Here is a 14,547-nt window from a genome sequence, read left to right as displayed (position 1 = left end):
AGCAATTAAAAATCTATAAGAGCATTCATAAATATTGAGATTGAATTTCTAAAAAATTAACCAAATGAGAACATAAATAAGTTTGATAACCTTTTACCAGTTGTAGGTTGAGATACATTTTGAGAGGTACCAGATTCAGATATTTGAGATGTAGTCACAAGAGGTGCTGGGTTCTTGCAAGTCTTTTGATGATGTCCGTACATGCCATAACGCCGGCACTTGTGCTTTTCTCGTCGGTTCATTGATGAATAATGCTTCATCACCTCTTCACCGCCCCTTGATGGATAATTATCTGCCCACAAAAAACTAGATCGTTCCTTAATAGATAATGCTTGATCACCTCTTCAATTAGTTCATTCAAATTGTACGAGCAACTATCCACATAGATGCTTTTTTGAGAGCCAAAACAATATTTTCTCCTGTAAGAGTTTTTGATTGATCGTAAGAAACCTCCATATTTCAATCTTACTTTGTACTTGGATGAATGCCTGAGAATAACAAAAGACAATGTTAAACTAGCAAAATAAATTATTTGCTAGAAATTTAATTTTTAGATGCTGTCCATTGTTCTGACAACCTGATTTCATAATTTTACTGTGACCAATTAACTTAGCCAAATTAGGAGTTCTTTATATGGAAATGACAAGCAATACTTGAACTTTATGCCTAATTAATTTCAGAATTTTCATGGATTAGGAACTATTATGAACCAGTGATTTTCTAATTGACAAATTCTAGGTTGATAACAAATTTTTTTTTTCTGAACCAGCCTCATTTTCAGGATAGGGACTTCAAACACTCACCCAAAATCACAGAAAATTCAAAATCAAAAATTTGTTGTAAAATTAAGATAAAGTTGCAACAAAAGTAAAGTAAATAACAAGAGAGATAGAGAGAGCAATAATATAATTTTATTCTCCACTATTGTATATAATATATGCGTCTATTCTCCATTTACAAAACCTCTATTTATAGGCTAGAAAGATATGTTACAATAATAAAGGAGAAAATAAATGCCCATAGTAGTGGAGGTAGTGGGCAATGAAATGAGAGTTAATATTGAGAGTTATAGATTGAACATCCACATAAATATATTTTATAACACTTCCCCTTGGATATTCATCTTTCATTATACGCTGTTAATATAATACTTCATGATCAATATTAACATGATATTTCAGGACCATGTACTGCCTCATTAAAAATCTTACCAAGAAAAATTCATTGGAATAAAAACTTAGTTAAGAAAAAAAATAGAGTACAATGCGTATAATGCTTCCCCTCATTTTGATATCATTGAATATCCTTCAATTGATGTAGAACTATCTTCTTTGTGAGTTGTACAAAAACCTTTGTCGGTAAAGATTTTGTGAATAGGTCTGCCAGATTGTTGATTGATCGGACTTGGCAAACATCTATTACGCCTTCCTTTTGTAGGTCATGTATCGAAAAGAACTTTGGTGCAATATGTTTAGTTTGGTCTCCTTTGATATATCCTTCGTTGATTTATGGAATTGTAGGGCGCAGAAAGTTGCACGGCGTCAAGTTAGCTAACGGTTTCCTGGCCAAAACAGATAGTTCCTGGCAGAAATAGAAAGTGCAGAAAAATACTATGTTCTGCCAAGGCCGAAACAGACAGTTCCTGACCGAAACTGAGGCTGAAACAGATGCGCAGAAAAACATTTATAACAATAACTTTAAATTATTATTTTATTCGGGTAATACGAACTTCGGGTTCTTGATAAAATTTTAGTTGTGATTACAAATGAGATAAGTAATTTGTTACCAAAGTCTAGAGAAAGGAAAATAGAGTAGAGAATACAAATCCAAGCACAAATCTCTTCTCCCTCAAGCTTCTCCTTCTCCAAATCTCCCTAGATCTGAAACCCTAGCTCTTGAGATCGTTCCCAGCTGTGGTGAAGTGTGAAAATGGCGGCCTCCCCCTTTCTCTCTAAGAGCCCCCATCTATATCTATCGTTCTAGTCCTCTAGCAGCCCAAAAATCAGAAACTGTGAAGAAATTGCGGGTCGCAATCATGAAAACTGCGGGTCGCAATAATGGTGCGAAAAAGTGGCAGTGAGCTGTTCGCGTCTGGACTTGCTCCAAATTGTTCTCATTTGCTTCAAATACCTGAAAACACATCAAAATATAGCAGTATCTCAAACTTGGTGCGATATCTAAACAAAATGGCTTTAAACTAGTAAAAGATGATAGTTTTAGAGACCAAATCCTACCAAAAATGTATATAAAAGTTAGGCTTGTCAATAAACTAGAACAAATATAATAAAAAATTTAAAGGAAATTTAAATTAATGAAAGATATAATAATTAATCACACAAATTACTTACATGATTACTTAGCAACTTCTTCCAAGCAAGTCGTGCTGATAACATGTTGTAAAATTAAGATAAAGTTGCAACAAAAGTAAAGTAAATAACAAGAGAGATAGAGAGAGCAATAATACAATTTTATTCTCCACTATTGTATATAATATATGTGTCTATTCTCCATATACAAAATATCTATTTATAGGCTAGAAAGAGATGTTACAATAATAAAGGAGAAAATAAATGCCCATAGTAGTGGAGGTAGTGGGCAATGGAATGATAGTTAATATTGGAGTTTATAGATTGAACATCCACATAAATATATTTTATAACAAAATTATTTTTTTTAGTGTGTTCACTTGAGTGTTCTCTATATGGAAGTACAATAGTTTTGTCAATTTCGATTTGGAACCAATGTTTTTCAAATTTTTTTTTTCATTTAGAGGCTATTTTTGGGATGCATAGTACTCATAGGTGTTTACCAGAACCACTACTCATAGGCCAATACCACTAGTACGGACTGGTATCATACTAGTAAAAATAGAATTAACTGGTACAGTATCAGTGTTGTGTATTTTAGATATAGGATTATTGGGTCAATTTAATACACTTTTCACTTTTAAATTTATAAACCTTCATACACAATAATAGGTCAGTTGCAAGCATACAACTTATCCTTGTAGTAATAAAAGGTATCGTTCCAAAAACAATATGAAATATTACTTTTTACTAAATTAATTAATCCTAAAATAGTGCAATAAAAGTAAATAGGGGGTGGTGTTTGTTTGAAAATTGATTTTGTGGGTTCAATACCCGAAGTGAGAGTTGAATTTAAATCAAACAAATAAAAGGAATTTTGTGTTTAATGAGATAGAAGTCTAGGGGCTTTCGGCATACAATCACTTGGTCAAATCAACACTTAGTTGGTTTCTAAATTCATGTTTGCAATTATGGGGTTTCTAAGCCTTAAATATAAAAAAAAGGGTCACTTTCTTGAATTAATGATGTGCCTATATAATTTGGATTTCATGATTAAGTCATTCACCCTAGCTATCTAGACCATTAGCACATGTTAGCCTAGTTTATCCCTAAATATCAATACTTCATGATTATGTTCTTCATACCAATATTTGGTTCAATTCTAGGGGTCCCAATCAAATATGAGTCTTCACGATTAAGTCCTTCACCTTAATTCAACCTTTGTTTCTTGTGGTTCCGGACTAAGAAATAGATTTGGTCATTTCTAATCTTAATCCTAAGGTTATTCATGTATACAATTTGGTACCATCAATTCTTTGATTCTAGCACTTTAAGTTTGTTAAATCTAAACGGGACGCTAATTAACAAGCACACAAATCATACAAGTAAATGAATTATAAAATCAACAAGAACAAACATGCAAGCAAACAATCATCATAGAGAAAAAAAAAATCCAACTAAGGTAGATTTTAACACAAGTTTATGTTTAAAGCCTAAGCCCCTAAAGAAGAAATCTAACCTCTCATGGGTGGGCTAACATCCAAAAGAAATACAAGAGTAAACATGATAAGAACTGAGAAAAACAAGAAAGAGAATAGAATACACACTTCTCCTCGCTCGCTGTCCCTTGTCTTCACCTTTGCTCGCTCGAGAAAGCCTTCAATCATTCCCTCCAATCGCCTTCAATCACGCAGAGAAGAGAGAAAAATATAAAAAGATGTGTAGAATAAAAGCTAAGTTGAAAGATGTCTTCCCTTACTGTCTCTCTTCCAATATATAGCTATTTTTGTGCCTTGGGAAACAACCCCCCAAAATCTGAGGAGATATGGTGAAATCCGGCTAGACTGGCATTAGGCCTGCTAATTGGACATATTCGTCCATGGACAAACGGGCCGGACAATAATTGGACAATATTTGAACAGTTTTTAGGCCTGCTAATTGGATCAAATCAAACAGGTTTGAAGTTCAGTTCGGATCAGTTAAATTGGGCTGAGCTTGAAGGGCCTTTGGACAACTCGTTCAACAGTTCAAACTTAGATCTGATCGATTCCTGTTCGAACACAAATAATCGAACCTAACACCGACTCTTCGTCTTTTCCCCTGAACCCCTCTCTCATGCCTCACGGACCTGCCTCTCTCCTTATCTGTCGCGCCGCCTGGCCCGCCTGTCTCCTCTTCGTCTCCCTTCGTCTCCACTTCATCCTTGTTTAGAACTGAGAGATAGAGAAAAGGCTCTTACTTCCTTCTCTCCTCTCCATCTCCCTTCATCTCCACTTTGAAGGTAAAAACTGTTTACAAGATATGCAATTCCTTTCCTCCAATTTTACTGGATGTTAATCTCTCTCGTACCAGTTTGAAAATATAACCAAATTGGCACATTAATTGTACTGGTATACAACACCATGCAAGTTCACATCATTTTAGTATTTTAGACTATGTTTTGGGGCTCAAAATTACATTGCAAAATGGATTTTTACAAAATTTTGACTCAATCATATCATTTTCTTTTCGGTGAATTGATATTCCTTGATTTTCAAAGCTAGTTGTCATATTAGCAAGGTACATTAATGGTAATGGAACCAGTCAGGCCTAGTATGGGTAAAAATACTAAATGAAAAACAAATTTTGTGGGTTAGAATTTATTGTTATATTTAGTTATTTACTTCCATCCTGTCCGATTTTCACTGGTACCACTCAGGCCTGGTCCAATTTTTTCAGTTTCAGTCAGGTCCTGTACAAGCTGTACATTCCTGTAAATACCTGCACCCGTGCTTGTTGTGTTCTTTTTATTTTTTATTTATATTTTTTTTTTATTAGTCTTGATCCTTGAAATATCATCATTTGCTACCAAGCCCCTGTTGATGTGGCACTTATTGTGTGCATACTGGTTTATGGTTGTATCTCTGCATCTGATTTATAGTTGTATCTCTGCATCTCAAAAAGTTCTTTTTAGGGTTATGGTTTGGGTCAAAGATTGGCCCATTAGCAGCCCTAACTTGCATTCGTGCGGCCTTTACAAATTCTCTGCAATCAGTGAAAATTTCCTGCGGCCTGCACATAATGGAGAATCGGCTGGAGATCTTGCAGGATTTTGTATGGCCCACACAAAATTCCTTAAGGCCGCACAAAGACCCGCACAACTCTCTGTCTTGAAAGGAGAAAACTTGATAAATTTCAAATTTTATTTTTCGGCTTGAATTTATTTTGTGTGGCTCATACAGAATTCCTACATGCCACACAAACACCCACAAAATTGCTCCTTTCGTTCGATTTCTGCAATTTAAATAAGGCAAAGGCAGTAACTTGGTTCTTTGGTATATTCTATACTAAACTAAGATAAAATACAAGGGATTTGGTGCAGTTTTAGAGGTAAAACCCTAACCGAAAGTATATATAATTGAGGCTTATCAAAATTCCCCAATCTTAAACCTTGCTTGTCCTCGAGCAAAAATCTAATCTTAGGTATAAGTTCAGTTTCTAAACTACCCAAATTTCAAGTATATCCCTAAGTGCAAAAAATTCACATGACCTTGCTATTATTAAAAACTCGAGAATCCTTTTGAGAGATAATTTGAACTTTCCTTGATCAATTTTAATTCACCCCATAATTTGACAAATGAAATCTCATATTTCAAAGATACTTTAATATTTGCAAAAACTAATAATTTGGATTTATCAATATTTCATTCGTCTACCAAAAATGTGCCATCGTTTTGTGGTGATTTTCCTTTTCGGCCCCCCCAAGCTTGGAACAAGCTTAGATTAGAAAGTTATGAATTTTCGTGTGTTGGCATCATGCAAAATTTCATATATATATATATATATATATATATATATATATATTGACACTATGATCTTTATCTTTAATACAAAACCGGCTAGTTATAAGTAGTTAACCGTATCCAACCGTTTTAATTCAAAAGTGCTATTGCATACTCTTGGTTCAACCCTTCCATGACACGAACTCGCACTTATGGTGTAAACTCTTGGTGTAAATTCAAAAGTGCTATTGCATACTCTTGGTGTAAGTTAAAATTTCTGCAATGGAAAGGGCTTAGGCCTCTTTTATCAAAAAATGACACGAACTCGCACTTATGGTGTAAACTCGGCTACTTTATCGAGCAAACTAGTGGAGCAAAGTGTCAAGGACTCATAACCATAAGTACGTCATGTCCCCGTAACATAGGCAAACATCCAAATGAATTTCAAGATTTCCAATTAAAATGTTTTCAACCAATTATGCAAAAATATCATGAATACACACATCCAAAGATATTCTTTAATACCCATGGATATCACAATCTTTCTATTATATTTTAAATCCCAATTTCCCAATTTAAAAGGCATAATCCGGTTTCAAAATGCTTTTTCGATAAAATCAATTTTTTTATTTTTTTTCAAAGTCTTAAAACATCTCATCTTATGCAATTATTTGATCAAATATGGGGTTATTTTCAATTTTCTAAAGTCATACAAATCATAACCAAAAATTTTCAAACAAGTCCTTAATTCTAACAATGACGTGAATTTCCCACCTAAAAATACAATTTTTGACAACATAAACTTGACTTAAATACAAATACAATTTTCTTCTATTCCACCCCCAAGCTTGAATGAAGCATTGTCCTCAATGCTTAAATTCACACAAGAAAAAGTAAATAGAAGAAATCATGAAAACTTACAAGACATGGAGTAAAGGGTTGGGAGGGCGGCCTCCTCATTGCTCTTGTTTGTGTTGATTTTCTTGTTTTTTAATTTTGGTGAACGTTTTCTTGCTCCTGTTTTAGAACTTTTTCATCAATTTCATGGATTTTGCTTTTGAGAGCCAATCTTGCTTTGTCTTGTCGACTTCTCGATATTTGTCGGTTTCAAATGTTGTCACTAACTTGTCTTGCACAAATTCTCCATTAACCTGTAAAATTTCTACCATGCAAACTGAATTTTTGTTAGGAGATATTAACAGCTTATGAAAATGAAAATTTTCTTTCTTCTTCCTAATGGAGAAAGAAAGCTCCCCCTCTTTGAGATTCGAGTTGAGCCTTCTTTGAGCTTCGATCGAAGGTTTGTTATCATCCTCCATCAAGATGCGGTGCATGCAAAGGTTGTGATTGATTCTGGTTAGGTCATCTGTGGTGTATCATATCGCCTTTTTGTGCAATCTAAACTCATGGAGAGGTTGGTTGGTTTCATCTTGGGTTAAGGTAGAATTTACAATTACTAGGTAGGTCTTATTCGGTCCAAGATATTCGTACTTGAGAGTGGGAGGAAAAGGTTTCAGTTCTAGTTGAGGCAGTTTAGGAGAAGAATCAGCTAAACTGGGGCTGTCAGAATTTTTCTCAGGCTGGTGCGGCCCACACAAATTTTCAAGCTATTCTTGAACTTTTTTCTGCGGCCCACACAAATTTTCGCTGTTATCGTCTGTTCTGTTTCAGCTCTGATTTCATCTAGATTTTCGTCCGGCTGTCCACCATTTGTTACCTTATCTATTTGAGCAGCAATTTTGGTATCTAAAACATTTATCCTGCAAATTATGTTATTGTCATTAGAAGGAAATTGCATAGATTCGAAAATATTAAATTCCACTTTCTTATCACCAATTGAGAAAGAAATCCTTCTACGTGTGACATCAATGATTGTACCTGCTGTACTGAGAAAATCACGCCCAAACAAGCGAGGGATATGGAGATCTTCTTCTATTTCTACTACCACAAAATCTACAGGTATATAAAACTTGCCAATTTGAACAACTACAGCTTCTGCAATTCTGGAAGGGTATTGTACAGATCTGTCAGCCAATTGAAGAGACATTCTTGTTTGTTTTAATTCCCCTAGACCTAGTCTATCATACATTGATTTAGGCATCAAACAAACACTAGCACCAAGGTCTAGCAAACAACGATTAAAATTGGTGTCCCTAATTTTGCATGGAATAGTAAAACTACCTGGATCTTTGAGTTTAGGGGGCAATTTAATTTGTTTGTTCAAGATAAGTGCACTACATTCCGCGTTTAATGCCACAGTTTCGACCTTTTCAAGTTTTCTTTTACTGGACAACAATTCTCTCAAAATTTTTGCATAAGACGGCATTTGAGTAATGATTTTCGTAAAAGGAACGGTAATGTTCATTTTCTTTAAATGGTCCATGAATCTGGCAAATTGTTGATCCATTTTGGGCTTAACTAATCGTTGAGGAAAATGTACAAACCTAAGAGGAGGAACGTATTTTTCAGAAGATTTTACTTTTTTGGATCAGTATTACCCAATTTTTGACGATCTAAAAATTATGGTGCGACCGCAGAAAAATCTGTGCAGGTCACAGGAATTTCTGGGAAGGCCGTTGGAGAGGCAGTAGAAACCTCTATTTCTACTGTTTGTGGTGCAACGACTGATTGTTTCGTCATTTCTTCGGCTGGCATCTCTGGTCCATCATATTGCCTACCACTTCGAAGAGTTACATCATATGCGTGTTTTCTCATATTTTGCTAAGGTTTTCCGGGAAGCATGCCCTGAGGGCGTGCGGCAGAAGTGGCTTGTTGAGCCACTTGGTTCTCAAACAACCTATTTTGAGTTTGCACAAGATCCAACGTACTATTCACGGCTCTCAAAAAATCTGAAAACTCGTCATTCTTTTTGTTTTGTTTAAAAGCAAACTCTTTTTGAGAAATCATAAAATCTTCCATCATTTTTTCTAACCTTGACAATTGAGATTGACCTTGATTATGGTATTGGTTTTGGTACTGGTTATCATTACCTTGATACTGGTTCGCGTTCTAGTTCGAGTTTGGTGGTTGTACCTTGTGGCATGGTTGTAAGTATTTGAGTTGTTTTGATTGTACTCGTCATTTCTTTTGTTACCCTTATAATAAAACAACCCATTAACTTGTTCCATCATCTCATTACCTTATGTGGAGAATTGGCATCCGGCTGTGTCATGGTCAGTTTCTCCACATTTACCACAAGGTGAACTTTTGACTAAAGATTTTACCTACTGCATCTTTTTCATCTGATTTTGGAGAGATTCTACCTTTGCTTGTAAAGCAGTTATCTCATCCACCTTAATCATACCACCAGGCGCGTTGCTTCTCCTTGTATTTCTTCCAGCTGTCCACTCGCGTTGGCTTATTGCCATGTCCTCAATCATTTCCATTTCCTCCACAACATCTTTATTGGCTAGGTTTCCACCAGCAGCCGCGTTAAGTTGAGATTTTATCGCGTATGTGCAACCTGCATATAAAAACTAAAACAAAAGCCATACATCAATACCATGACTGAGGCACAAACGCAAGAGTTCTTGCTATCTATCCCAAGCTTTGCTTAATGTCTCATCATCACCTTGTTTGAATGTGGTGATTTTTGCTCTAAAATGTTGAGTTTTAGAAGGCGAAAAATACTTGCCTAAAAATAATTTTTGTACTTCTGGCCAAATTCTGGTTGCGGGTTCAACAACCTTAACCAAGTTTTAGCTTCATCCCCAATAGAAAGGTGAAAACAGTTCAATTTTAAGGCATCAAGTTGGGGTCATCTTGGTGGAAAAGTACCACAATGTTCTTCAAACATTGCCAACTGTTGGTGAGGGTCCTCATTTAATGCATCACTAAACTGGTTTTGACCTAACAGGTGAATAAGAGTTGGTTTGAGATCAGGGTTGGTTCCTCCATGCGCTACATATCCGAAGCATTGGGTCGGATCCATATGATTCATGAACTCCTTTATGGGTCGACGATCATTCGGATTATGAGGTTGAGGTCCATTTCTGCCATTCGCGTCATGGAAAGGGTTGTTGAGAGGGGGATCATTATCAACATGGACTTGAGATCCATTTCCATCCTCCTCGTTCATTCTGTATCGAGTGTTTCCCTCCATATGTACTTCTTCTTCTTTGAGAATTGATTGTGGGGATAGTTGAGAAGATGTTATGCCTTGCGTGTTCTTTTGGCTCTGGCTCCTAGTAATAGGTGCCAGTGCTCATAGCTGTGAAAAGATAGAGAGAAGAGAAGTGAGTTTTCAAACAAGCAAGAAAAAATAAGAAAAGAGAATAAAATAGAATGAGGAAAGGAAATATTTTTCTAATTTTTAATAAATGAAAACAAAGAAGGAAATATTTTTCTGATTTTTTTTTGGAAAGATAAATAAGATAATGAAATAAATATTTTTTAGTTTTTGGAAATAAAATAAAAGGCAGAAAATAGAAAATAAAAATTTAGAATTAATTTCTAAAGTAAAAATTAATATCTATTCGTTGTCCCCGGTAACAGTGCTAAAAAACTTATTGTGCATTTTAGGTATAGGATTATTTGGTCAATTGAATACATTTTTCACTTTTAAATTTATAAACCTTCATACACAATAATAGGTCAGTTGCAAGCATACGACCTATCCTTGTAGTAATAAAAGATATCGATCCAAAGACAACGGAAAATATTACTTTTTACTAAATTAATTAATTCTAAAATAGTGCAATAAAAGTAAATTGGGGGGGGGGGGGGGGTTGTTTGAAAATTGGTTTTGTGGATTCAATACCCGAAGTGAGAGTTGAATTTAAATAAAACAATTTAAATCAAACAAATAAAAGGAGTTTTGTGTTTAATGAGATAGAAGTCTATCAACACTTAGTTGGTCAAATCAACACTTAGTTGGTTTCTAAATTCATGTTTGCAATTATGGAGTTTCTAAGCCTTAAATATAAAAAAGGGTCACTTTCGTGAATTAATGATGTGCCTAGATAATTTGGATTTCATGATTAAGTCCTTCACCCTAGCTATCTAGACCATAAGCACAGATTAGCCTAGTTTATCCCTAAATATCAATAATTCACGATTAAGTTCTTCATAACAATATTTGTAACACAAGTTCATGTTTAAAGCCTAAGCCCCTAGAGAGGAAATCTAGCCTCTCATGGGTGCGCTAACATCCAAAAAAAATACAAGAGTAAACATAATAAAAACTGAGAAAAACAAGAAAGATAATATAATACACCCTTCTCCTCGCTTGCGCTCCCTTGTCTTCACCTTTGCTTGCTCGAGAAAGCCTTCAATCCTTCTCTCCAATCGCCTTCAATCACGTGGAGAAGAGATAAAAATATAAAAAGATGTGTAGAATAAAAGCTAAGTTGAAAGATGTCTTCCCCTGCTATCTCCCTGCCAATATATAGCTATTTTTGTTCCTTGGGAAACCATCCCCCGAAATCTAGAAACAAATCTGAGGAGATATGGTGAAATCAGGCCAGACTGGCATTCGTGGGGCCTTTTGTACGGCCTTCACAAATTCTCTACGGCCAGTGAAAATTTCCTACGGCCTGAACAGAATGGAGAATCGGCTGGGGATCTTGCCGGATTTTGTATGACCCACACAAAATTCCTTAAGGCCGCACAAAAACCCGCACAACTTTGTCTTGAAAGGAGAAACTTGATAAATTTTGAATTTTATTTTTCGGCTTGAATTTATTTTGTGTGGCCTACACAAAATTGCTCATTTTGCTCGATTTCTGTAATTTAAACAAGGCAAATGCAGTAACTTGGTTATTTGGTATATTCTATATTAAACTAAGATAAAATACAAGGAATTTGATGTAGTTTTAGAGGTAAAACCCTAACCGAAACTATATATAATTGAGGCTTATCAATCAGTATCTGGTATTAACTCAAAACTGATTAGAACATACTCATGTACTCTCTAAAGCACTTAATCAGGTACTCTCAAATAAAATTCTAAGTCAAACAAAATTAACACAAAAATCTAAGTTTCAGAACTTACTCGATAGTGGTCGACTCAGCCATGTTCTTCCATCTAGGTCTCGAGTAATCTCTGGCAGTCAAGTCTAGAGAGGGGCGATTCGACATCTAATGCCATATTTAATAGGGGAGAGATGAAGAGGGAAGAATTAAGGCAACGGTGAGAGAAATCAAGAGGGGAGGCGATAAGAAAAGATAGGGCCGAAGGAAAGGTATGGAGAAATCTGAGAGAACAAGCGGGAAATTATGTTAGTGTGTTTGGAGAGAAGACGCGGGAAGTTTTGGCGCCCCCAAGACTCAACATATTAAAGAGAGAGAGGAAGTAAGGGTACAATGGTCATTACAATATTAATTAATATTGTAAAATAAATTTTAATATTTAAAAAATACTATTTAATTATATTTAGAGATATTTGATATATAATAGAGTTAGATTGGACAAATATGCGAGTTTTTTTTATCATTTTTAAGGATAAATGTGTAATTATAAATTTTAGAGGAATAAATAATCATAATATTGAAACTTTCAAGGAATATACATGAAATTCCCACCTTAAATGATTATGTAGGCTCAGTAGGCCGCAATTGTATGGTTATCTTAGAAGATAGAATCTACTGGCCACTGCTGTCTACTGATGCGGTCAGGGTCAGGCTTTCCTTTGTACCAGCTGGATCTCAAACAGATAAAATGTTTGGTGCACAATACCCACTTGGAAAATTCACGCACGCTATAACATATTACTTGTTATTTACGTTTGTTTACCCCAAACTATATATAAACTATATATCAATTTTGCCATAAAATATATTACTCTCCTAGTCCCAATCAGTTGTCATAAAATTCAATAGCATTGTATCATTTGTATGCCTTTGGACTCGCAGCAATAGTTACCTTTTCTTTTTATAGTGAGAATTTTACAGCCCTTTGTCAGTCACTACAGCACTAGAGTGCTATACTGCCAAGTGCTATGGCAGCCCATAAAGAGCTCATGAGCCTATCAGGCCGAAGCTCTGACATTACATAACTCAGTAGTAATACCACCCCAAATCAGAAGATATCATTAAACTAAACAGCATCCAGTACAATATGATTGATACCAAATTACAAATCAAGGACCCAACGATGAGAATCAATCAAAAACAACACCACCAAGTGACATAACCATGGAGAGAAATAGAAATGAAAGAAAACTGAAAGAAAGAAAGATGACAGACAGATATGGCAATCAGCTAGAGAGATGTTTCTATTAAGATTCACATTTTACAGCTCACCGAATGATCCTGTCTACAGATGTTATTTTTTACTGGTAGCATTTCCTTTATTGCTTTTATTATTGTCTTGCGAGGCTCCTCCTCCTGCTGCTGCAGCCTGTGCTGCCTTTTTGGCCGCCTTCTCCTCTAATGCCTTCTTATCCCTACAAAAAATAAATGCAAGTGGTAATTATTATCAGATGATAACTTAAAAATGTTACTGGCTCCAGTGTCAACCCCGGGCCGGGCAATTTGATTAAATTGACATGGCAGAGGTGACGCTGTCAATCATTCATTCCTTGATAGATCTCTACATACACCATTCCCTTAAATTAAGATGAAAAATTATTATTGCACTTGAAATAATCCTCATAAAGAAAGTCATGAATGATCCTTTACTATTTATCATGAATGATCCTATAATACAATTGAATAAAACAAAGGGAAATCATAAAACAAGTATGTATGTATGTATGTATGTATGTATGTATGTATGTATGGTATGAGCAATCCCAAAATTGCAGCTTCAGATCTCTAGCAAAGAAATGAATTAATTACCTTTCACGGCGCTGCTCAGGTGTAAGGCTATCTTCTTTCCCCTTTGCAGCAGCCTGCTTACGAGCAGCTGCTCTTTCACGGTCACGATCCCTCTGATTTCCACGTGGATCAAATCCAGTTAAGGAGGAAAACAAACCATAATTAAGAAATCAGATCCAAACCAAACCCAATTCAAGGTGGATCGAATCGGGCATCGTAGGATTTCCTATTATATTATAGAGGTAAAGGTCAGGTCATAACCGATTCTAGGAAAGATCTTTCCTACCTCATTGTTAAAACAAATTATTATTCATTTCAGCCTACAAAGATACCAAAAAAAGGCTCTGAAAATATGAATTGATTGCAAACTCAAACCGATTCGACTTGTAACTCGTAAGAAATACTATTAATAACGCAAAAATCGAAAGAAAAAGGATATGAGTCATATTGTATCTCCTGGTCTTGAATCGAAAGAGTGCTTTGCTTTGCTTTGCGTCGAAAGCACGGAGAGGAGGAGGAGCTGCTGCTGCTTGGAATTCTCTAGAATTGGAATTGGGGCAATCAAGATTCGCTCGCCAAGAGGAACCTTTATTTATCTGTTAATTAATAGCCTCAAATTTCAAAATAGAAATTAAATTTACGTCCAGAATTATACTTGGAATTACAATAGATGATGTGTAACTATATAATTGGCTAACATTCCACATAAAATTAGCATGTCG

At 35.3% G+C, this 14,547-nt stretch overlaps 3 protein-coding genes across 3 annotated transcripts in view; all 3 read right to left on the bottom strand.

The window, feature by feature from the left end:
- LOC144566743 (lysine--tRNA ligase, chloroplastic/mitochondrial-like) overlaps positions 1-14,547 on the bottom strand; it is a 64,963-nt gene that overhangs the window by 9,395 nt on the left and 41,021 nt on the right. The window lies entirely within an intron of this gene.
- Positions 7,617-8,393, bottom strand: LOC144566016 (uncharacterized). The gene has a single exon (XM_078315873.1). The coding sequence runs from the start codon at positions 8,391-8,393 to the stop codon at positions 7,617-7,619; it is 777 nt and encodes a 258-aa protein (XP_078171999.1).
- LOC144566784 (uncharacterized) lies at positions 13,074-14,414 on the bottom strand. The gene is made up of 3 exons (XM_078316809.1): positions 14,266-14,414; positions 13,847-13,950; positions 13,074-13,452 (listed from the first exon to the last, which is right to left on the bottom strand). The coding sequence occupies exons 1-3, from the start codon at positions 14,269-14,271 to the stop codon at positions 13,332-13,334; spliced, it is 231 nt and encodes a 76-aa protein (XP_078172935.1). The 5' UTR covers positions 14,272-14,414; the 3' UTR covers positions 13,074-13,331.

This window comes from Carex rostrata, chromosome 15, assembly GCF_964058835.1.
Source record: "Carex rostrata chromosome 15, lpCarRost1.2, whole genome shotgun sequence".
In the NCBI taxonomy this organism is placed as follows: domain Eukaryota; kingdom Viridiplantae; phylum Streptophyta; class Magnoliopsida; order Poales; family Cyperaceae; genus Carex; species Carex rostrata.
The sequence above is the reverse complement of the archived record's forward strand: the minus strand, read 5'-3'. Positions and strand labels throughout refer to the sequence as shown.